Source organism: Peromyscus leucopus, chromosome 19 (genome assembly GCF_004664715.2).
Source record: "Peromyscus leucopus breed LL Stock chromosome 19, UCI_PerLeu_2.1, whole genome shotgun sequence".
NCBI lineage: Eukaryota > Metazoa > Chordata > Mammalia > Rodentia > Cricetidae > Peromyscus > Peromyscus leucopus.
Window position 1 is genome coordinate 52,748,529 of NC_051079.1, and position 24,903 is coordinate 52,773,431.

General features: G+C 45.6%; 1 protein-coding gene across 1 annotated transcript in view; it reads right to left on the bottom strand.

The window, feature by feature from the left end:
• Nucleotides 1–24,903, bottom strand: part of Alpk2 (alpha kinase 2) — a 159,550-nt gene that overhangs the window by 82,386 nt on the left and 52,261 nt on the right. The window contains 1 exon segment of the mRNA XM_037197175.1: nucleotides 7,513–7,983. Coding sequence (XP_037053070.1) covers nucleotides 7,513–7,983 — 471 coding nt within the window.

Here is a 24,903-nt window from a genome sequence, read left to right on the forward strand (position 1 = left end):
GGAGAGGGCAGGAGAGATGTGGGTACAGTCCAAGGAGACACAAGAGATCTTTCTGATGGAGCTATTCTGAGTCATTTCTTGTATGGATATACAGTTGTCAACAACAACAACAACAACAACAACAACAACAAATCTTCAGTAAATAACATCTGTATCTAGCCCTCAAGAAGTCTTCCGTAAGGCATGAATTGTGAATGGGATGTAGTTCAGTGGTAGAGTACTTGCTTAATACATGCAAACCATGAGATTCGATCCTTAGCATTGCCAAAATCTCAGAATAAAAGCAAAAGGGGAGATATATAATAAAACAAAAGTGGTAATATCATTACTTATTAATTGTGTTGGGCACTTTCCAAGTAATCTTGAATTCTTCAAACACTTGTTTGTTTTGTTGTTGTTTGTTTGTTTGTTTGAGACAGGGTGTCAAACCTGTAACCTTGGCTGGCCTGGAACTTGCTATGTAGACCAGGCTGGTCTCAAACTTATAGAGATACACAAATGCTTTTTAAAAACAGATTTCTTTATTTTTATTATTTTATGTATATGTCTGAGTATATATAGATGTGTGTGGTATATATATGTGTGATATATATGTGTGTGTGATATATATACATGTATATATGTATGTGTATGTGTGTGTGTGTGTGTGTGTGTGTGTGTGTGTGTGTGTATCACATGTGTACCTGCAGCCTGAAGAGGCCAGAAAAGGGTGTTGGATTCCCTAAGCTGTGGTTACAGAAGGTCGTGGACCATCTGATGTGAGTCCTGGGAATGGAACCTTGTTCCTCTAGAAGAACAGTAAGTGCTCTCTGTCAACTGCTGAGCCATCCCATCCCTCCAGACCCTTTGTGACACTTTGGAAGCAATATTATCACTGTTTGTTTCACACGTGAGAAAACAGAAGTGGAGAGAGTTTCATATTATTTTTCTCAGTGTTGGAAAGTAGTAGGACAGGGAACAAATCCGGGGCTCAAGGCCACACCCCGCTCAGTAGTGCCCCCTTTGCTCATGGGAGACACATCCTGGGACCTCTGGTGGAGGTCTGCAACTGTAGGCAGCACCAACCCTATGCTCCAGGGCCTTTTCTGTTATACTGTGCTCCAAAGCTGTGATTTTGAAGTCTGGGGCACAAAAGCACAATGAGCGAAAGTGTCTTGTTCCTCCTTCACAAGTTCACAGGGCATCTGTTGTTATCCCAGCCTTAGCAACCTCGGCATGCAGTTTCCTTTCCTTTCCTTATCGAGTTGGAAGCTTCCTCCTTCCTACTTCAAGGAAGCACTGAGTGGCCTCTGTTTGGCTTTTCGGAAGTGCAACAACGTTCTTCTGATACGCCAGGGGCCATTATTGAATAAGGTACCTGAACAAGCACTGTGGTACCCCAGCAGTCAGACGGCCAAGACAGCTACTAAGGGATTAACAGGGTGCAGATGTACACAGTAGGGATTCTCTGGACAGAGGGATGGTTCGTATGCTACATGGGGCAAAACTAGACGCTGCAAGGTTTTATTACACGGCTCAGAATGGCTTATAATTTAACACTTGCGAATGCTCTCTTACTGGAACCACGGATAGCAGAAAGGCAGGTAAGCGGTGGGGAGCTACTGGACAAAGAATGATGGTGGGGTGCTGTGGCTCTCTCTGAAAGGAGAAATCAAAGTCTGAGATGGAGAAAGCAAGCAACTTAGAGAGGACAGTCCTGGTCCCATGACGTTCTCAGCGGCAGCAAGCTTCCGTGGCGGATTTCCTGGCAGAACTGAGCTGACGGCTCTCGTCAAGACATGGAGGTGGTTAAGGCAGTATTGGAACATCAAGATTGTCGATTTCTAGGCAAACAGGACCCATCCATTGTTTGTGAGGTTTCTGCCAGGCTTGCATTATTCCTAAGAGAACCCACGTTGCACCTTTCTGTACAGCACTCCCCTAAGTATTAAAGATCGGCGATTATGATTGTGGGTAAGAGGAGCATAACGCTGCAGCATGTGGACGATAGGGTGAGATGTATCCCATAAGATGGCTACATCTTCACCAGCAGACAAGCATATGAATTTGATCCTCTGTAACTGCTGGGTTCCCTCCTGCCAGGGTGGGAGGGAAACTGAGTTTGGGTCGAGTGTTGCTACATGGGGAGAACTTAGTATCCATGACTGTGGAGGGTCCATACTGGTATTGCTCAGGGGCGACTGTAGCAGTTGCTGAGGTTGGGAAGGTGGCTGGCAGAGGAGTACCAGATGGCGTTCCTATCCCCTAGGCTCCTGCTGGATTAGCAGGCCCCACCTGGGGAGCTGGAGGACCATCCCATTAGGTCTTGACTCCACAGGGAAGAGGCACTGTAGCAGCTGCTGTGGCTGCTGTCACCACTAACACTGCTGGAGCATCTGACCAGGACCCCCACCAGGACAGAAACCCCCACCCCACATGTTAGCAGAGAAACCCCACCTCCAGGAATTACAACTCCTCCACCTGACATGAGAGCACCCATGGGCCACAAATTGGCCTCTTCCCGCCTTAAGGGACACCTGTAGCTGTGCCCCTTCCAGGGATGAGGCCCCTTCTACCATGAATTAGAGACCCACTTCTCCAAGGAATGTGTCCACAAAGGTGCTAAAGGCCAAAGTTGCACACCAACTGCTAGTGTGCACACGGGAGGCCAGGCGCAAAGTGTGGAAGCTCTAGAACCGGGCTTCTCACACCTTTTTCACTCCAACTCCTCTCAGCCCAAGAGATTGTGTATGATCCCAGGGTATACATAGAGACACATAAAATAAGAACACAAACCAGGCATTCACTGATAATACACCATAAAGTAAAGTATCTTACCACTTATTAAAGATAAAAGTAAATTTACATACTAATGAGACAGCCACGCCTGACTAATTTCCCCTAAGGAATGAAATCTTGGTTGACTACTTGATACTGCTAGAAAGTATCTTCCATGATTTTCAGAGTTAAGAGACATTTTGATTTTATACCAGTCAATGTTGAGACCACCACTTTGCATAAATATGTATTACAACGTGGCAAAATTATTTTAGAGCTCTTCCTGGGGGAAATAAATGTTGTATATTCTGTCCTAACCTCAAGCTAAAATTTATTTAAGGATTTGTGTGTGCATGTGTGTTCATATGATGGGAGTATGCATGCCCATGTGTGGAGGCCAAAGGCTAACATCAAGTATCTTCTTCAGTCACTCTTTACCTTAATATATGTAAGATTTATTTTAATTTTTTAAAATATGTGTATGAGGGAGGTATGTGCATGTGAGTGCAGATTCCTGCCGAGGTCAAAGGCATAGGACCCACTGGAGCTGTGAGCAACCTTGAACTCAGGTCCTCTGCAAGAGCAACAGATGCTCTTAACTACAGACCATCTTCCCAGCCCTATATTTTATTTTATTTTTAGAAAGTCTCTCAAGGAGCTTAGAGCTTGTGACTTCAGTTGTAGTAGATGGCCAGCAAGCCCCAAGAGACCTTTCCGTCTCTACCTCCCCAGTGCTGGAATTATAGGCACCCCCAGCCTTTACAGGTGCTGGAGATCAAATCCCGGTCCTCATGCTTATTCAATAAGCACTTTACTGACTGGGCCATCTCCACAGTCCCCCATGGATTTTTTTTAATGACATTCAAGTCAGGAAGACCAAACATTACAGCACAATACAATCCAAAGATAAACCAATTTGATATGCTGATGTTGAAAAATTTGAGTAGGGAAATATGAAAAGTCTTGGTTTCCATATTTATTCTGATTTCTATATGAGCAGAAAATGTTTTATGTACAGTTAGAGTGCTACAGTTCTTGAGATACAATAACCTCCACCTGAGCTGAGGTGCTTTGGCGGCATTGGTTGGTGCCGTGTGGTGTGATGGCATGCCCAGCACCAACTGCCCGTGTGTGTCCGGAACCAGTGCTGCAGCAACATCCCACAGTGCAACATGGACCACTACAGTCAGCAACACCCCTGAATCCGGGCGTATTAATGTATATGATGTAATTATGTCTATATTATATGTGTAATTATATTAATGTCTATGATGTAACTAATGGACATGATTTTGAATTAATTTTTGGTTGCTGCATGTTCAGAGACCTTTTGCCATGGCTAAACTTTTCCTGACCCCCACATTCATTATGGGGTCACAACCCACAGTTTTTGCAGCTAGGCTTTAGAATAAATCAACCCATTCCCAGGGCGAGAAGAGCCCATGGAAGGGCGTCCTCTCTGTAGACAGTTGACAGACAGCAGCGTCTCACATGTGGAGATAATAAAAGGATGTGCTCAAGAAAATAAAAACTGGAACCCTACCTAACCAGGTAGTAAACCTCCTACTGTGTGGTTACTTATTCACTTGGTGAGTGGGGGCCTAACCCTTGATACAACATACACCAAACAAATTTGGCTTCACCATGGTAGTTGGCTCACTTTCTATGATTAGTGCTAATTCCTCATCAGCAAGATCTCCCCCTCTCGGGACCCAAGACTACACACACCCATACTGTACATTTGAGTCTCAAAATTTCAAAAAGAAATGCAAGTCTCTCTGGGGTGAAGCGAGGCCCACACAACACTTCTGCCTTCACGGCGTGGGTGAGCTTACTCCAGTGTGGCTGGGGAAAGAAACTTAAGATGGGCAGATTTTCAGGCCTTGGATCAAGAGCATGAGCTCAAAACCAAGATGAAGAGTTTGGCGGTGTGCTCCTTGACGAGGATTCAAGTTAGCCCGGGGTACCCTTCTCCATTTTTCCACTCCCAAACTGGAAGGAGCTTTGGAGCCTTCCATAAATGTAGAGAAACTGGGGGCTTTCCAATCCTAGCCCGGGTCAGTAACTATTTCAAGACAATGCCTGACAAGATGGCTTTGCAATGTGAAAGACATGGGGAATGACAGAGAGTAGAGACACCTGGAGACTCATGTGTCACACGGGACGGATTCTGCAAGAGGACCTTGCAAAGTAACACAGGCAATTAGAGGCATGCAATGTTCCCCAGAAGGCTAAACCTGATCTACAGACGAAGATAAAATGCTAAAAGATAAGCTGCCAGTCACTTCCCACAAAAGGACAGCTCGAGGTAAGTGGATCAGACTAGACTCGAGGGTGGGAATCCTATTAATATGAATCCTAAGGCAGGGTTTTAAATCATTCAAAAATCCTGAGGTGCCCAAACTTCAAGAGTCAGAATAAATATTGAAACTGTCTTTGGACTTACCTATGGAAAAAAGCCATTTCCCCCTGCACCATATTCTACAGGGTTTCATATAATTCCCAGTGACTCCCATATTTACAATAAAAATTAGCCACTTGCTATCTCTCAGCCATGTTTTATAGTGTGTAAGAAATATAGACATCTCCTGTAACTAAACAGGAACTTTTCACATGGCTAAAAGAATCTGCATTTTTGCATATGCCAATCCCAGAGGGAAAAATCGTCTGACTTTAATCTAAAGAGAAGAAATGTCACTGGCACAAACATCCCACTTTTGCTTCAGGCTGCCTAGGACTGCTCTTTAATGTCCAACTTCCATTTGGGTTTCTAGCTGTGCCTTGAGTGAAAAATCAGCCCTGCTACCGACCCCTGCAAGGGGAGGCACAGGCCCTCTCCCTGCTGAAAACGCAAATTCTTCCGTCAGTTTTCTGAACAGGAAAGTTCAGGGGTTTTATTAATCACCTAATCACACAACAAAACAGCAGTCAAGGTGGGGTGGCTAGGGATTCTCAGAGAACTCTGACAGGTGGACCATGGTAGGCTTGGTCCCCGGGTCTGTGCATTTAATTTAGCTGCATTTTCAGTAAACCAGGGAACTTGCTGGCCGCAGATGCTGTCATCTCCAATTCAGGTTAGAGCACACACTGAGGAAAGCAGGGTTCCTTCCTTCCTCCCCACAGGGATGTCTGAAGCCGACATTGTCAACTGCCCCCTTCCCTTCCACTTATCCCACGTGAGTCCCCTCGTCTTGCCCCATGCCTAAGAGGAAAAGTCATCTTTGAGGGGACACGTTTCTCACGGCACAAACAACTGTAGGAAGGGGCTTAGCTGGAAGAGATAGGGCATTGATGACTAGAAAGGGACATGTTCTGTGTTTAGTGACAGGAAAAGGTTAACACCGACACTTCAAACTAACCGTTAGCCAAACCTCCTCCACGCACCGGTCATGTGCAGAGACCGGTCGCCATGGTGTGTGAGCCCATCAGTGAGATGTTTAAGGAACACAGTGGACCAAGCTGGTTTGTCTGTGGGAAGGAGAAAAGGTGGCCTCACCTGGCCAAATTTCACCAGCAGAACAGAGCGACTGGCTCATCTAGAGCTCAGGTCCGCCATTTGTACTTTGGCTATTTTATGACAGGAAGCTTTAGAATCCAGAGCGCGGGTTTATATATTTCCTCGCATTGAGTTCAGTTAATTCGCATTAGGACTATTTCTTTGGAGTGCTTAGTCTTCTATGAAAAATAATACCAGATTCCTGATATAGATTCCCAGGGAGCAAGAAGTATCAGTGTCTCTACAAGTTCGGGAATAATAAGAAGTATAATAAATTGGTAATAATAGTAATAATTATGATAGATGAATGGGTGATGGATGGATGGATGGATGGATGAAATAGATAGATGGATGGATACATGGATACAAACACACATACAGACATACAGACATTTCTAAAGACATTTGTTTCCAAAATCCAAATCTTGACCATAGTATACCATCAGTCCAAAACTGTTATAAAACTACATAATTAAAAATACAAGTATATGAAACATAATACTCTATAAGCATTAAGTATTTCTATAATCCCGTCTCTTTCAAATCAGAACTGAAAATCATACCCAAACCATTATTAAGGGATAATACTTTTTCTTTTTGGCATTTTCTTGGCCTCTTTTATACTTTGTGGTCTAAGGAAAAGCAAAGTAAGGCAAACACCCAATCAGAAGCCTTGCATCGCGCAGCAAGATCAGCTTTGCCTGCTTCCTCCAGTGTGGCGAGTGGATCCTGTACGCTTTTCCAGTCCCACCGAGAGCCTGCCCCTTGCATTATGTATCTGACCAAAGTCTACCATTTTCAAAGTGTTCCTGAAAAAAATGACCCGAATGAATGGGCTCCCCCTCCCTCCAAAGGTTCCCCCTTGAACACTGACTTGAGAAACTTTCAGAATAGCGAACACTGCCCTAGTAAAACACATGCAGTCGGCAAAATCTCAGGTTTCTTTTTCCAGCTGTCCAGAATCCCATTAGTGCTCTTACCCTATCACTCTTCTGCTATAATTAGCATGGCTCGGGGTTTATCTGGGCCTTTTTTCAAAGCCAGATTTCCTTCCTAGCTGCCGAAACAGAGCTGTCATCCACAAGCACCCCGACGGCACTGGGATATTTATTTTGATTAACATTATAGTACAAGAATTATGAGTGTGAAGTGACGAACACACACACACACACACACACACACACACACACACACACACACACACTACCTTTCCTCTTGCAGTGTGAAAACAAAACAAAACAAAACAAAACAGGTCTTACCTGAAGATGATCAGTCTGGTCTGAAATCTGGCTTGCTTCAGATAATGTATTAAGCAATTCCGCTTCTCCCTCAAAGCATGTGTCCCCTTCTTTCGGAAGTGGGTCCACTGGTGGTCCAGGGGTTTTGGAGCCTTGCTCTGCAGGAAGCGGAATACACAGTTCTGCATGGAAGTGGGAATTCCAGCCAGGAGCTCCTGCCTCGGTGTGTGTGGTCTCTTGTCCATAGCTCCCGGTTAAGGGGTGCCTAGTCGGTTCCTTGGGGAGCGGATCAAGCGTGCCTTTGGGGGCACTGTCTTTCAGCAGCTGCTTCTTGGCATTAGCCTTCACTCCGGGCCGCCTCGCCCTGGTGAGTCTCGGGGCAGTTTTCCTGCTGCCTGGGTGCTTTTCCTCGGATCTTTCCCCAGCCAGGCTTTTCAGACCTTGCTTCACCTCTGACTTGTCTAACCTCCCAGACAAGGGCTTCACCTCTGCCTTCTGCCTTTATCCATGGTTTGCAGACTGTCACCGGAGAATTCCTCTGCTGCTTCAGGCTTGTCTCTGGTTTCTCCCCGAATTCCTGGACAATCATTTTCAACAGCCTCGGAAGCAGTAGGGAGCGGAGCCCTCCCCGGTTCAGTCATTTTAGCTGTTCCATCCTGGTGAGGTCCCAGAGTGAGAGTCATTGCTGCATGCCGGGGTAAGGGACTGTGCCTGGAGGTTCCACTGCTCCTGACCCCCACTTCCCGGGGTTGTGAGTGATAACTACACAAGCCAGTGGTGGCATTCCTAGGCCCCATGTCACCCGACACCTGAGGCCCACGACCCATTTCACTAAGGAGAGGCTCACGCCCACCCAGGCCACACTCATTGAATTCCATCTCTTCGTCATCGCTTTCTAATAAAAAAACTCGGTCAGTCCCCAGCAGGCTCCTTTGCCAGACGGCATTAGAGTAATCCGTCATAACATCGGAACATTCCAAATACTCCAGGTCATCATCTGAAAACTCCTCCGTGTAGGTTAGGGTTATCTCTGGGCAAAGTTCATAGTCACTGTCAGAGTCCTCGCTGGAAACCTGTGGGCTGGCTGCATGATGAAGGAGGTGCTGTCACCTGGGTAAGGACACGGGGTAGCCTCCGGCAGCGGAAGGCTGAAACTGATGTATTTCTGTGCTTTGGGGTTTTGATGACTCGGGGAGACACTCTTCTCATTAGACCCTTCGCTACGTAGGCCATCACCAAGTAACTCTGGGACAGTGCCGTGCCCTGTCCTGTGCTGGTATACATCTTGGTTTCCGGTAGTGTTATTTGCATGCAAGGAATTTTCTTGCGTGTTATTTGAATTGTAAGGCTCCCGTCTTGTCTCTTTAACATCTACAGGATTCTCAGAATTGGAAGCACCAGAGTCGTAATTGGCCGCTATCTGGGGTGAACATGAGTGGTTGAATTCGTGGGGGGAGGAACCAGCTGGCATGCAAGCCCCCGGGGCCATACTTTCTTCTTCCTTACAAGGGCTCCATTTCTCGTCCGAGTGATTTACGCTCTCTTCTTCACGTAGCTCTGTTTCACGTTTGCCAGGTGCATCCCTGCCTCCTCCTGGGTCAGGAGACACTGACGTTCCTGCAGACGCTGGACCTCGACGGATGCCGAACAGCAGATCATCCCCACGCAGCTTCTTGCAGAGACTTGATAAACAGCGGCGTCGCTCTGGTACAGCTAGGAGGAGACAGACAGGTAAGTGAGAGTTTGTTCACCGACATTTGTCACGTCTTGGTGTTTAAGAAGATGGCCAGCTCTGGAAATACTGAGAAATATATATATATTTTATATTATATTTATATATATATATTTATTATATATATCTTGCTGTTTAAGTTAGCTCTAGTTCTCCTGCATTTCAAAGAGCATTGTGTGTGAGAGACATTCTACACAGGTAATAAAAGCATTCTACCTCAACGTTCTCACACAGTAGCTCTTTTTAAGAACCATACCAAGAAAGCACATAACTGAAAAAAAAAAAAAAAGTTTTACTTTTTGAGACTATAACTATCATGTCCCCTCCCATTTCCTCCCTCCAAGAAGTAGTATTTCTTGTCAAGAAACTATAACACCACCACAATGGGTTGTATGTAGGACGGTTGGTGCCATTTCCTCCTTAATGTGACTAAAAAGTCTAACTCACAGCCATGAGCTCCACTGGCTGGAAACCTGTGTCCACATGTCACCTTGACTCACATGGATCAAGCCAGGTGGCCTGCTTTGGCCCAACAAGGGAGAACTCTGAATCAGACTGAGCTTGCACTCCCTGTTCCGGGAGAGACAGTACCCCTGAGTCTCTTTCCTCTGTTGACTGGAGCCACATGGAGCCTGCATCTGGCAAGCCACACTGACTCATCCCCTGCTGGGATCCTTCCGAAGACCTGGCAGCCCAGTACAGGCTTGGGACGCTTGCACAAGGTGCATTCTTACTGAGTCCGTTTGGCCGCAGAGGATCTTGCTTATCTTGCGCTGTGCCTTATCCAACTCAGAAGTCATATTTTCAGGAGGCAAGGGCTGTGGGTCTGGCCTGGACTTGGACGGAACGCTTAGACTTTCACCGACTGTTTTCTGTGTAGAATACGTACAGTTATCTAACTCAGGAGGGGTTAGGCAGACAGTTCGATAGAGGTAGTTCTGACACTGTATGTAGTTTCCGAGTCCTTCCTCATCCGGAGGGAACCCTTCACCTTCTTGCCCCACTTAGGTTCATAAGCCTTCAATCATGGGAGTTTGGGGGTAGTGTTCACTCACCTATTCAGTTACAACTTCAGGGATGCCTTGTTTAGATGCTAACCAGCTTCTAGATGGGTTGATCTTGGCCAGGCCCTACACTCTGCCTTGAATAACAGCTTGGGGAGATAAGCACAGGGCAGCAGTCTATTTCACAAACTTGTTCAGGTCTGGAAGAGCGTGAGGGGCTTCATCAAGCAGAAAACTCATTGCCGGAGTAGTCTTCAAGAATGTGGAAGCATCCTTTAGTTTCCCCAGTGTGTGCCTAAACACCCTGACAACTTGACAGGTGTGATGGCTTACACCTGTAACTCTAACACGGGAAGGCTGAAATAACGGGCGGCAGCATGTTCAAAGCCACACTGGACTATAAAGTAAGACCCTGTATCAAACAACAGTCAAAAACGGAGGGGGAGGGCATTCTGAGAGACTCTATTTAGAATGTGAACGCTAAATATATCAAGGGTTACGAGAGAACGGCTCAGCAGCAATTACGGATAAGTCGCTCTATAACCAGAGGCCAAGTTTCTCGGGACTCGCTTTCCGTACGACTAGGCGATATACATACGTGTGTAGCGTACAGAACACTCCAGTCGTCCAGGATAGATCTGATGAGCTCTTCTTGACATGAAGCAGACGCATCACGCGCAGAATATGCACAGGGGCATCTGTCAGTTTAGAGCTAACCGCCTCATGGTACGAGACATGCATGGAAGACAAAACCTGCCAATAAGGTCATCACTAAAACAAATTAGAGATGTAGAATAATCTAATTTTCTCGAAATATCAACATACTGAATTTGAGAGGTCACCATTTCTAGATTGGACGCTAGCATAATGTTTTCAAAGCATAGGATCATTCTAGATGCTTGGCCACCACCGCAGTCTACACTCGAAATTCTTTCCTCATTAGTTGGGGACATCAGCTCTCTCCAGCCAACATATCCATGAGTTTTTTCACACACCGACAGGGTGAAATGAAGAGGATGAATCGAAACTCATAAAAGAACATCATTACCAAACGTGTCCTGAGGCACTCCCTGGACAAAGGGTCTTCCCAGTTGTCTGCTAAGGGTCAGAACAGCCCGGGGAGGACTGACTGGCCACCATGAAATGGCTCTATCGAGGAACAGCTGACTTTGGAGCGGTTCAACTGATATACCTATCTTCATCATGTTGCGCCTTCATCCAGAGGCCTTTTCTAGTGACATATCCTGGGAAATCTGTCTCTGGAGGCTTAATTGGGTTCTACCGTGCCATGTCATCAAAATGAAAAAAGCATATGGCAGGAATCCCCAGGGAAATAAATATTAAAGACCATTGAACGCTGTCACACATTCGGCACAACAGAAAGATCTCACTGAGGTAGCCTGCTATGGCCAAGTGTGGAGAGAACTGTAAAGTATATAGCAGAGTGCATTTTGAGTAGTATAACACACCAGACCACTTGAGAGATGAGATCAGCTAAATTGATTACTTAGACCCAGGGGAAACCAGGTTGGTCAAGCACAGCACACTAATACTGGAGATGCCCCCGGCCTGAGGCCAGGATGAGCTGTACAAACTGAATAGCCACTCTAGTCTAGTCATAAAAATGTACATACTCTCGCATCCAAAAGGGAAAAGACCTAATAAAAGAACATGATTTATATTTCCGAGAAAACATTGGAAAAGGAGATAAAATATTAAAAAAGAATCACAGTCATAATCGTAAAAAGGAATACTAACTTCCGGATTGTCCCACTGTGGCTGAATGTTGAGACTCTATATTAATAAAATACATATTGATAGCCAGGCTTAGCACTAGGTTTACCCCAGGGTATTTTTCACATTGAGAGGTAAATACTTCTTACCAGCGATCCTCTCTCCATTCATTGAGGGAGAGGAAGGAATTGGACTAAGGCTTATAAAACCAATTCCCATAGAAAGAGATTAATAAGGACCCTGAGATTTAGAGTTATGTGTCGATAGTTCGATATCGAGGTGAAATGCATCTTGATGGCCATGTCACCATCTTTCAAAGCACCCACTACGAAGTACACAGGGAGACGATATGTCATTCGGGACACAATGACCAGTATCTGAGCTCTGGTATCTAAATGCTTCTGTATGTGAGAGTTTGTATCGACTATGTGTAGATATTTATGGGGAGTGCAAACGAGTTAAGTAATTTTCCCATAATGAGTAAGGGACACAAGAATACATGTACCAGTTGAGATTAGATTAGCACCCAGTGGAGCTCGCTTTTGGACTTCATGAATGAGAGCCTTAAGTCACGATGAAATGCGCTACAAGTACAGACCTGTCCTACTCTCCCAGATTAGAAAAGTTTGAAGGTGGTTTGAATTAGAGAGATAACGCTCTTGTTTTGTAAATGAAGCTTATTGTCTATTCTAATGTGTTTCTGCCTTTCTTTCCTCCTGTCACTGTTAGAGACAAATAAAACCTGTAGGGTATAACACTGTGTTGTTGATACCTGGCATTGTGTTAAATGCTGAGATGAGCCAAGGAGATGGGTGCGATCTACAATATTTCTATCACACACGCCCAAGTTTCCCAGACACACAGGAAAACAATGCCCAGTCTACTGAAGGTGGAGAGAGAGAGGTAGCCTCAAAGGACAGGAATTATTGTCACCGTGGTAGCCTGTAGCTGAAAGATTAAGCTAGTATGATTGAGCCACGCTTGAGTCGAGCGGAAATAGGAGCTTGGAGTTTGCTCTGAGAGAGAGAGAAAGCGCCAATCGGAGAGGACACAAAATGCAGTGATTTCACTAAAATCAGAGAGTTACGAAAGAAGGGAATTCCTGAACAGTACATCAAGTTCCATCCTTCGTTCCTCCCTTTAGCTGAGAGAAGCAATGGCCATCTTCTGCCGTTTTGAGGGAGGAGATGCTCAATGACTTTCATCGCGTAAGTCCTTTCGTATACATTAATCATTTCCTATTCTTAAAAGTGAAAGTATGATACATAAATTATGCACTAAAATATTGTATGATGATTTCGTGGGGTTTGTGAGTGAGCCCCCAAGGACATTGCTCACTCATATAGGTAGGAGGATGTGAGATAGCACCCGATCTTGAGAGACGCTACTCACACGCACTGTGGGCAATGACTCGAGAGAGATCAAAGACTTTTGGTTAAATGTGCTTGTGTCTGTCAATATTACTCAAAGCTGAGGGATATCGAGAAAATTGCGGAAATACTTTTATTATGTATTAATGAATAGCATCATTCGAAAGCTAAAGTAAATGTAATCACTTGTCGATACTTTGAGTGTCGAATGATTGTATAAAACAGTGATTATTAGGAGAAATACATCAAGCATCAGTTCTTCCAAAACAAGGTACATTTGTATTATCAGCGAATAGTTTGGGTTTTTAGCCACACATCTGTCTTCCTCTAGGTGAGCTCTTCCCACGTAACAAGGGAGTGACTCTGTTAGGAGGTGATTGGACGCCTTTTCACGTTGAACACAGGGCCAGAGTAGTTGTTTCAGACTATGTTGCGGGGTTGGGTTGGAGCTTTCAGAGGTCTTCACAGCACACACAGTGTGTACATGCCACACTATTCTTGATTCTATCCTGAGGTGGACTGAGACACTCTCAAGCGCGCATCCACAAGCATGGTACACGACCAGGAGTACGAATGTTAACAGAGTCCAGGAAGAGCTGTAGCGCGTGTGAGCAAGAAGATGTCTTGATCAAAGACACACTCGGACATGATTGAGTCATCAGATAACCTGCAGGCGTCTCGAATACTGATCGGAAAGGGGTCGGTGAAATGTCCGAATTATCGAATATAATGTCGAGGTCTCAAAGCACAGTATGTTAATACTCTAGAAAATTCCATATTATGAGAAGCCTTCGAGCTTCTCACGCTGAGAGAAGACACTATACAATATACAATATGATTTTGTTCATTCTTAAATTTGAATAGGTAGTGCAAATGGATATGTGTGTAGTACAAGGGAATTCGTAGAGGTCAGAGTGAGTGAATCTGAAGCTGTTGGTCTTCTCTCTGCTCATTGGCACATTGTCATCGAGACACAACAGGGTCTCTTATAATTCGTAAACACAGAGCTCACAGAGAGAGCTAGGCTTGCATCCCTGCAGGCTTCCAAGGCAGAACGACGCTGGATATCCAAACAACCAACACCGCTCCTTCTGCAGAACGCACTGGGTTAGACATTGGGCATATATCTGGCCTCTGCCTAGCTCACTATGTCAGAGGCTTTGAGAGGACCACAGGTTTCACTGGGTCCAGGCTTACACACTTGCACAACAAATGTTTTACCACACTGGCCACATACACCTCCAGTGTACGTGTTCTCACTTTGTGTTGAATCTTTTTTAAGAAGAGGTATACACTAATCATGATCACTCTGAACTATGTTAGATACAAGTGGTTGAGTGTTAAACAGTCTCTACCACATAATTGAGAGACTCATATTTATAGGACATACTGCTTTTTTAGGTCATACCTTCAGGGAGACCACGAGATGTGATGTCTTTGTGTGCTGTGTGTCGGTTGGTTGAGTATGCATCGACAGATTAACAAAGACTATATTCTAAATATCAGGTTATCTTAACTAAAATACCCATAGTACTAGCTATCCATACCTCCACTGGGCAGATGTAAATAAGAAGGGTTGTTGTTCACCTCGAAGATTGATTAAGATCTAATGGAAATTGGTCTCAAGTGTTAACATATTCATCCAGAGGTTGCGCGTCTCAATAACATAATCTACCCACTCACCAATATGACTTTACCACAGCTATAAATCTCGGCAGTAAGAGATTGTGGCATTCTACTCGAGAGTCGCTAAATAAGTAATAATCCAACTAATGTGAGGAAGACTGGGATGAGCCCCTGATTGGTTCTCAAGACGTACTCAACGCACATGTTTTAGTCAAACTTAGCACATGTGCAGAGTAATGGTAGACAAGCATTTTTATACCTATTCTATCCACTCTTGAGCGAATTATAAATTAATAAATCATAACAAAACTTATGCCTGGACTCCAGCCCAGAATATACTGATTCAGCAGGATTAAAAGGATATGGGCAGGGCAGCCCTTGAGTGGTCTAATATTAGGACCGTAACTGGGAGCAACAATGAGGAGAGAAGTCTGCCTTGTGACAAACTATCAATGGATGGAGGTGAATGGGGAGGAGAACCATCCCCAGACAACCTTCGACCGTTCGCACGTATCATGGTCAACTGTCTGGGCTCTTGAGTGACTGAACACACCATGAACAGATACACCACATTAAGGTATGCCGGCGAGGAGACACATTAGTTCTTGGCTTATGCTTCCATATTACTGTTCTCACCATACAATACATTGAAAGGAGAGGACCAGGCACGCAGCACAAGTCCAAACAGGGAGGGTTTCTGTAAGACAGGAGCTGATGCATAGAGTGCCATGGAGGAGGACGCTGCTTTTCTGACTTGCTCGTGGTTTAACAGTATCAGAGAAGACCAAACTTTGCCCAACCCTTGCACAATCTTTGCAATATAGAACACCCAGGGCACCAGCGCCCGGGAGATGGACCATACCAATGGGCACACAAGTGCTGACAGAGGAGATCGCCCTCTCCGGCACTTTCAGAGGATTGGCTAATATAGAAAATGTCCTACAGAGTGTGTGTCCCTTATATGCTCCGAACTCTTATGGAAAGCAATTCTGTCAACAGAGGCCCCCTCCTTCCAATGACTCTAGCTGTGTAAGTTGACCTTAAAATAAGCCAAGACGATACAACGCATTGAGAGGACTGTACACACCTGTAATCTACGAAGCCCTGTTGAGGTTTTAAGTGATAGGACGCAGGGTGAGAGAAGAGATAAAAATAAGGTCATCCTCAATTCATATAAGTTGGGGGCAGTCCTGGGGCACATGAAGAGTGCACAACCTAGGGAGGTTACTAAAACATGTCGCGAGTCCAAACACCTCCAGAAACAGGCCCGAGATTCCTATGTGTTAAGTCTATGAAAAGGTGGTTATCCTGTTGTTATACTAACAAATGCACTGTATGGTCTTCTCCCCGTTATATCTAGCTTGCTGCTCTTTTACCCAACATCGATGTCAAGCTCGTCGAGGTGTGTAGCACTGTTTCTCCCAAGATGCCAAAAAAGCCAATGCATCAACAAATGAGCCTAACCCCATACGCGTGAACCAAAAATTGCATAACACTGGCGCTCCTTTCCTGTGTGCTATGATGACTCATCACAATCTAAGAGTAACGCCGTACTAGAGAGAGTATTTCGGAGAAGCTCGCTCAATGAAGAGCCTACCATGCATCATGGGACCATAGATGAGCCCCCTTGCTGGCCCTAAGAGGAGCCATTCGATCTGGAGTAGGGAGAGATACAGTCTAACCACTCTCCAGTGGATGACGAACGCATAGAGGGTCTGGGTGACGAGAAAATATTGTGTATAATCGGCAGAGTGGTACTTTGCACTGTCATCAAGGCTGAGATGGAATTAGAGCTAAGCTTGCTCCCAGTAGGAGCCCATAAGGTGCAGAGAGAAAGAGAGGAATAGCCTCACATACATGACGTGTCTCACGAGCACAAGACAGATGTCTGGTGGTAAATTTCTGTGTCCTTGGCTTGTCAAACAGAACCAGGTTAAGGGCGTCCCTGTGGTCTGTAGTTTCTTCATAATAACTAAGGCTTGACTGGCTTGAGCGTAACGTCAGTGATTACACTAGTCATCTTAAGTTGACCGTAATAAGAGCTAAGAATGACTGAAGGAGATCAGAATGACACTCGTCATACGTGTCTCTTCCTATCTCTCCTACGTTGAGCTATCTGGCATTAGACGAGAGAGAGTCATCCTCTTCCTTCTTCCTGCTGGAGAATTAAACTAGGGCTTTGGTGCATATTTAGTACATGATATCCCCATTGAAAACTACACTCACCTCAGGACCAGTAGTTTTGCGATAACAATAGGTCAAAGACATAGTAGCACTTTGCTCGCTCTTTGTCATAGAATAATTGAGAATATGTAAAGGAGACGACACACACTAGAAAACTTCCTCATTGTGTTTTCTATAAGCAGCTAGGTCCGACACATATTTTAAGTAAAGGATGTGAGACAATCAATGTGAGATCCGCTATATAATGTTACTAATTAGGTGTCGCGTTTACCGCAGAGTTTATTTCAAACCAAGTGGTTGAACCATCATCAACTATAAAGCTTAGAAGGAAAGCTTCTGAATCTGTGACCTATGCACACGTATTGGTCTGAGCGCCAGGCTGCTAATACAACGTTCTGGCCGTATCTGTTTAAATTGAGTTGGTATTTCTGTTGTGTTGAACACTCATAGGGGCTGACCCTTTGTGGCTGAGCCCTGCCTGGATCCTGGGTGGCTGAATTTTTGCTGTATCTGACAAAGAGAGACAGGGAGTGGTAGTAGGAACGCGAGAGAAGGGAGGAGCAGCCTTCGAGACAATCTTCCCCGGTTGTGTGTCTTTTGGCAGCTTCGGGTTCGGAGGAGGACAATGTCAACTAGAGGGGCTATATCTGGTACTCAACCTGTATGTTCTTTCGTATCGAGGATGCTAGTCCTTAACATATCACACTACTCTAACTATTGTGCATTCTCAGCTCGACACGAGCACAGCAGAGCCTTTCTATAGAGGAAAACCACAAAGGGAAGCTTGATAAACTCTGTGATACTACCCACTGTGTCTTCGTCGTATGCCTCAGATCGTACGCTAGTACATCTCGCAACTGCCTTTGCATAGCATGCTTAGAAAATAGAAGGTTTCGTGTGTCCTTTACGTAGATTGAAAAAAAACACAACCGATATAGGTTATAGAGTTGGATTGAGACCAAGCGGGACGATGTGATTGTCTTCTTTGGTCCCAGGAGCGGGGCACATGGACCTATACTATTATAATCAGACGGTGTGCTCACGCTGATGGCTGAGTCTGCGGTGAGTGTGGGTGTGTAGAGAAGTTAGGTGTGTCAGTGTAATAGTCTGTGTATGTCTGGTGTGTAGTGTTTACATGCACTTCTTTTGTGGAGGAGGACAAGCTGTGGAGATGAAAACCTGCTAGGTACCGGGCAACTTAAGAGAAAGAATTATCAGTCATGTATATGAATGTGCACATAGAACAAGCTCACAAGAGGGATTAAAAGCTACACTCGATGAAGAAGCACGTCAGGAGAAACCCATCGGTGGGTAAAATAAGCTGAAGCTGCAAAAAAATGAGAAAAGACACAAAAAAGCGAGGAGAAGAAAAACATGGAGGATATAGAGATAGAGGTGCGCTGAAAGACGCACAACAAAACAGTAGTCTTAAGGTCGTTGAAGCAATCACACTTCACTGATCTCCTTACAGCAAAGCCACCACGATGCAACATATAGCACCTGAGAGCTCTCTCAGATGAGTAATGCAAAGCAGTAGGGTATCAAGGAACATGCATATCCAAAATACAAGTCGTAGTCCTAGTGCGGGAAAGATCAGTGAATCATTCAAAACCAACCCACGCCGTGGTCTGATAAGCCAACTAGGGCCAGATATAAAAACAAGTGGTTATCAGTCTCCTCAAGACATTTAGTCAACAAATTAGCTGAGAATTTGGAATAGATCGCCACCTACCCCCTTCTCTCCGCAGCTTAGCTGATACCTATGAGGGAAGAATCAATAATGTGTCTATATTAGGATAGCTAGAAATATTGGAGCAGGTTGAGGACTCTAATCAAGGCCACTTTCGAACAGACCTTAAGTTATCATGCCGTGGCGCCACTATGCGAGGGACCACATAAGACGACAGAGCGTATTGGAGGATTTCCGCTTGGGGTAGGCTGTTAGAGTGCAGGTTTAGTGGAATGAATGGCAGTGGCCTCTGGCTATTTGGAAAGCACATACGATTGTGCGGTATCGGCTTCGCAGGATTCGGGAGAGTAGAGAAGAATCACTCACCCGAGAGACATAGAGACAGCTAATAGTAACCTTAGAAGAAGTAGAGCTGAGTAGAAACGTACGCAGGGTGTTCACAGGAAACCATGTTGGACACAATGCTTTCCTCAGTATTATTTAGATAGGTAAAGAGAGCCGAAGCAAAATGCGAACTAGATGGGCAGATAGGGAATATACCAGCATCTAACACTATTATTACGCACAATATCAAGTTGGACACTCATTGAATTCTACCGACGAGTAGTGTATGTAGTGTGTGTTGGAGAGATACAGATGGTTCCACATTCTAAGGTGGCAAAGAGCACTAATGTGTGGAGGGTGGGGCCGGAGGTCTAATGCGCTAATGTAGCAGTAATCAAGAAGGAGGCTCCAACGCTTGGATATTTTCACTAAGTCAGGAGTTTGCCCTATGACAACCTCGCAGACGGAGGCTTCTTGAGGACACTAGCCTCTGAGGCTCCCAGCTGTGAGTCACACCGATGAGGGATGCTTCACAGGGTTTCATCCACCGTCCTCAAGCGATGAATGTTAAGAGGGAGATTATATTGGACACAAACATCGGGTCAACCGTGTCCAACTTTTTCTTTTTCTAATTAAAACCTTGAGATTTCACTTGGGAGTCTTAGAGCAACAGATACGGAAGTCTTCGTTAGCAGACTTATTCTAACTCTTAAAGGTGGGAGACTATTAAAAGGAACGCATCAGTGGAGAGAACTAAAAATACCTGATATACACCATCCTTTGCCCACATTAAACGACACGAGCAGAAGGTATATGAGAGTACCAATGCTCGCGAATAAAGTGAAGTATCATGACACAGGGGAGACTGACAGATGATACGGACCACCAGGCATCGGTGAGCACAGAAAACGCAGTGCCAAAGACCGACGGGAAATGTTATTCTCTCTTTAATCTGTGCCTCCAGAAGAGTGATTGGCAGGAAGGGATGAGAGAATGAGATATCATCAGAGCCTCACAGGCGTTCACCGGAGGACGGGCAAAGGACACAGGATTAAAGATACGCGAGTCAATGTTTGAAGAAACGCGAGCGTTTTAGCAGGCAGTTAAAAAGAAACTGATGAGTAAACAGATTTGGACATGATAGAGTTGGAGTAGACTGACGCAGGAGGCGTGGAAGAGGTGGAATGTGACGTTGAGTACAGTAGGATTCAATTGAGGGAGAAGGCATGTTATAATGGCGAGACGCGTGCACGCGAAATCTCAAATGTATAGAGTTGTCTACTGTCTCTACTTGAGTCTGGCCTTACACTCAAGTACAATCACTGCCACAGATTGATGATGGACAACTATTTATAAAACAGTGCAGCACTTAAAGCTTTATTTGCTCGATCGGGGAGCCGAGGCTACTATCTCAGGAATGAACTGAGACCGTGCATGATTTACAAACCCTGAAGTGTCATAAATTCAAAAGGCATGCTGAGGCTTCTGTGGTTAGCAGGGGGAAGGTCAAGGTTGGCCTAGATCTTCAGGGGTGAGCCAGCACTGGGAAACTCTCATAATACCCCTTTTTCACATATAAGGTAAGAAGATGATATAAAGTGAGTCTATTGTGTGCTGAGCTACACCCAAGTATAGGGGGTATGGAGTATATTCTGGGGCAGATGAATGTACCAAAGCAAGAGCAGTGTAAGACGACTTCTGAGTCTAGACCTCCTAATGTGGCGCGTTACGCGGTCATCTCCAAACAAACGAGCTGTGGGACGTGGGATGTGCCAAAGCAAACTAGTTAGGCCATGGGGAGCTTATATTTTTGTTTTACTGTTATCCATCAGTATATCGAAGGGAAGTTGAACACACACACGCACTTGAATAATTTTTTGCCCACCACCACCACCCATGGAGCTACTTCTCGGTACTGATTTCCTGTTTAAAAACCTGTTATAGCTGTTTTCCATATCTGTATTTTTGTTATTTGTTTGGGTAGTTTGAGACAAGGGCTCACTAGGTAATCTAGAGTGACCTCAAGCTCACCATGTAACTCAGGCTGGCTTTGAATTCCTCCTGTCTAAGCCTCCTGAGTGCTAAGACTATAGGTGTGCAACCTGCTCGTTTGGAATTGATTCATTGTTCTTGATAAACTATTGTTAAGTTTTTGATTCCTGCACATGGGTACCATTCTTTCATTTTTCCTTGAAGATTTCAGACATGCTTATTTGCGCCCCTCCACACATGTTCCAACATGCAACTGGCCGGCAGCTCCTCCTATCGTTTTTTGCAATGTTATTGTTTGTCTTTCCTACGGTGGCTCAGACAACAGACCCCGAGGGTACACTTGGATGGGTCAAGCTAGAGAACAACTCAGAACCTGGTCTCTATGGCTATCCCCTGCCTTTCCAGTCTGGAGAGTCCTCTGATCCTCCTTCCTTAAAAATGCAGACAGGGGCTTTTGGTGAACTCCCCTGTCTACCAAAGAACAAGCGACTGTCTTAAATCTCTTAACCAAGGTAAGGACATAGGAGAAAAACAGCGGCAGGCCCAGGACCAGGGGAACTTCGTGTGTGTGCTTCCAGATCTTTCCTGTCTTCTAAACAGTGTCACTGCCTTACAATGCCTCTTCAAGGCCTCCCTTCTCTCTCTCTCTCTCTCTCTAATCTCTCCTCTCTCTCTCCTCTCTCTCTCTCCACACTCACACACACACACACACACACACACACAACGTAGGTGTCATCTACTGGCCTTTCTTCGGGTTTCATGTTTGGCTGGCTCTGTATACTTTAATAAGTGCACTATGGTGTTTTTTTTGGCAGTCTGCCTTCTGTGATAGGATATCAGCCAGGCCTCTAATATTATATTGGGAGGACCAGGTCACTTTTTTTTTTTCTGTTCCATCTTCATACACATCAGAATTTCATCTTGTGGGCTCCAATTCAGTGGCAGATATTTTATTCTACTTTTCTGTAACTATTGTGTCTAGAAGTGCTGTGGTAGCCTCCTCCTGGTTTAAGGTGTCCAATTCAGGTCTAGGATTCACGTTGGCGGCTCAGAGTCCCAAACAATGTAACCGAGGGGGCTGGAGCTCATAGGGTGCTACATGTAATGGAACTCCAAGCCCTAGAGAAGGCATGTGTAGTCACAGGCCAGACAAGCTGTGGTCTATTTGGTCTTACTGTTTCAGGACAGAGAGGCAGAGCCTCTCTCCTTCATGCTGTGGCTTCTTCAGACCCAGTCCAGCCAAAGCTCTGCTATTTGGCAGGAAGATGAGTGTGGTTTTGATTAAAATGTTAAGTTGCATGTTGTTGCTATGTTTTGAAGTGAGGTTTGAAGAGTGGGTGGCATCTTGATCAGAGCATGCAATTTAACTTTCTAGAAGGTAATCTCTCTAGAGCCTGGCTTTGCACTAGGCTCAACCCAGTCTCCCATACAAGCTCCATGTAGAGTGCTATCTATCACGCATTGAAGACTTTTCCCCAGTGCAACAAGGTTAGGCTGAAGATAAGAAGGACTCAAAGCTGGGACACTTGTTTGCTTACCTTAAGAGGCATGTTTTTGACCTGGATGTCTTCGGCCTTGAGACTGGGAATTGCTCGTACCTATGACCCTGATGCTAGGAGTTCAAGATCCAAAACCTACCACCTGGTCATCAGGGCCAGAACAGGTGGTAGATCTGGGCAGTCCTCCTGTGTGGGGTCTGGGCCAGGTGGTAGATCTGGGCAGTCCTCCTGTGTGGGGTCTGGGCCTAGTGTGAAGTGCGGAGCTGGGTAAGAGCTGCTCCAGGCGCTCTGACGCTGAGGAGGGTGGAAGACAGAGATGTCGCCGGTGGACCAAAGCCAGGACAACTCCTGAAAGGCCTTGATGCAGGGTCCAGTTTGGCTTCCCATTTTATGCTCTAAAACCACAAGGTGGGGGCAGCAGGCGAGATCTCGTAGGTGGCAACGGAAGCTTAGGCTGGCAATTCAGCAAACTGTTAAGGGCAATGATCCTGTTTCAGCTATTTCTCTTCCTGGAACTTTCTGTTCCAGGTAGCAAGTGAAGTCATGCTTGGCAAATAGGCGGTATAGGCAGCGCATTGAGTAAGTCACTAAATCAATCAATTAAATCAGTATCTAGTAACCACTCTCTTCTGACATATTCTTCTTTATCTGAAGGTGAAACAGACACCAAGACTCTGGACTCAGGGTACCACCTGGGACATGGAGGTTGCTCTTGGCCAGGTTAGTGTCTCCCTGTGACCTGGGGTCTAGGGGACCTCTGTGTAATCTGTTTCTTCCCAATACTCCCCTCTCCCACATACTGAATGAATCTCTACCCTCAGTGTCTGCTGGATCCCGTTCTTTGGGGTTCTGCAGGGATAGTCTCTGACTTGACCTGCTGCCGGCTGCCAGAAGCTGGGTGTCCTTTGCCTGAGTCACACGGGTACCATCAAAGTCCTCTGTTCACCAACATCCTTCTGAAGAGGGAGGATTGTAACTTCTTGAAAGGGTGATTGAGTCACCGGACACTGGGACATTGTGCTTTGGGGACAGAAGTCCCTCGCCTCCTACTTACTTCAGTGTGTGGAGGGCTGACTCAGGACAGGGAGGTTTTTAAGTTCAAGCCCTGGCTACAGCCTTCCCCTGTCTGTCCTGAAACAGTCAGACGAAACAGATCGTAGTGTCTAGCCCGGCATATAAACCACGCATGTCTGCTCTAGGGCTGAGAGAATGGAGGCAGGTGCCGGGAGGACAGAGGACAGACTGCTCTGTGGACACCTCTGTCTTCAGGCTGCTTCTCTACGAGCCCAGCTCCAAGCACCAGAAAAGCCTCAGTGCTGATAGATTCCTGTTCACACCTTGCTCTATGAGAGAACTGGGTATGGGCCTGGAAGGCATGGGGGAAAATCTTCAGAAAACTGGCCAAATCCTGGTGCCTTCCGAGCAGGAATCCCAGACAGACTCTGGTGGGCAGCCGGTGGTGACCGCTCAGAGGTGCAACCAGCCAGAGGTTATACAGGCTCCCAGAAGGCAGCTGACAAAACATCTTTCCAAAGCAGGCTTGGAGCACCTGTCACTGAATGATGCTCTGGCAATGCCTCCCTTCTACACAGTAGGGGTGAGGTGGCAGGGACAGCCCCTGAGTCTGTTCTCACTTCCAGCAGGCAGAAATGGAGATCCCCACACAAGCGCCTAGCTGCACACGCTCCACTACTTTTGGAACTGGAAAGCTGCTGAGATGATTGACAGAAAGGTGAATCTTTGGAACTCAAGGACCCCCATGGTTCTTCCAAGAAGCCACTGGGAGTATTCTGGGGACAGGGTTTAACCATCTACTGTGCTGAATGACCCCTGTGGCTCTCCCAGGACCTCTGGGAGGACTCCAGGGACATTGTTTAACCATTTACTATGCTGGACCTCCTGTGCAGGACAATGGGCCTCTCTTCATTAAAAGCTGGGTGCTGCCAGGGTTCCTCCATGACTTAGAACCCTGGAGAGAACGGAGGATTTCACACTACCCTCGATTTGTTCACTAATAGAAGTCCCAACATTTTACAACCAGGATTTTTTTGTTCATATTACAATATGTGTAGGATGGGAAGGCATTGAGCTGAGATTAACAGCTGTGATTGTTTTTAAAGAACTCTGACAGTCATGTGAGGCAGACTTGGAAGCTGCCCATCTCACAGATTAGTAAACTGAGTCATTAACGGGTTAAGAGAGGTATAGGGACTCACATTGTAATCCCAGAATGTGAAAGGCTGGAGCAGGAAGAAAT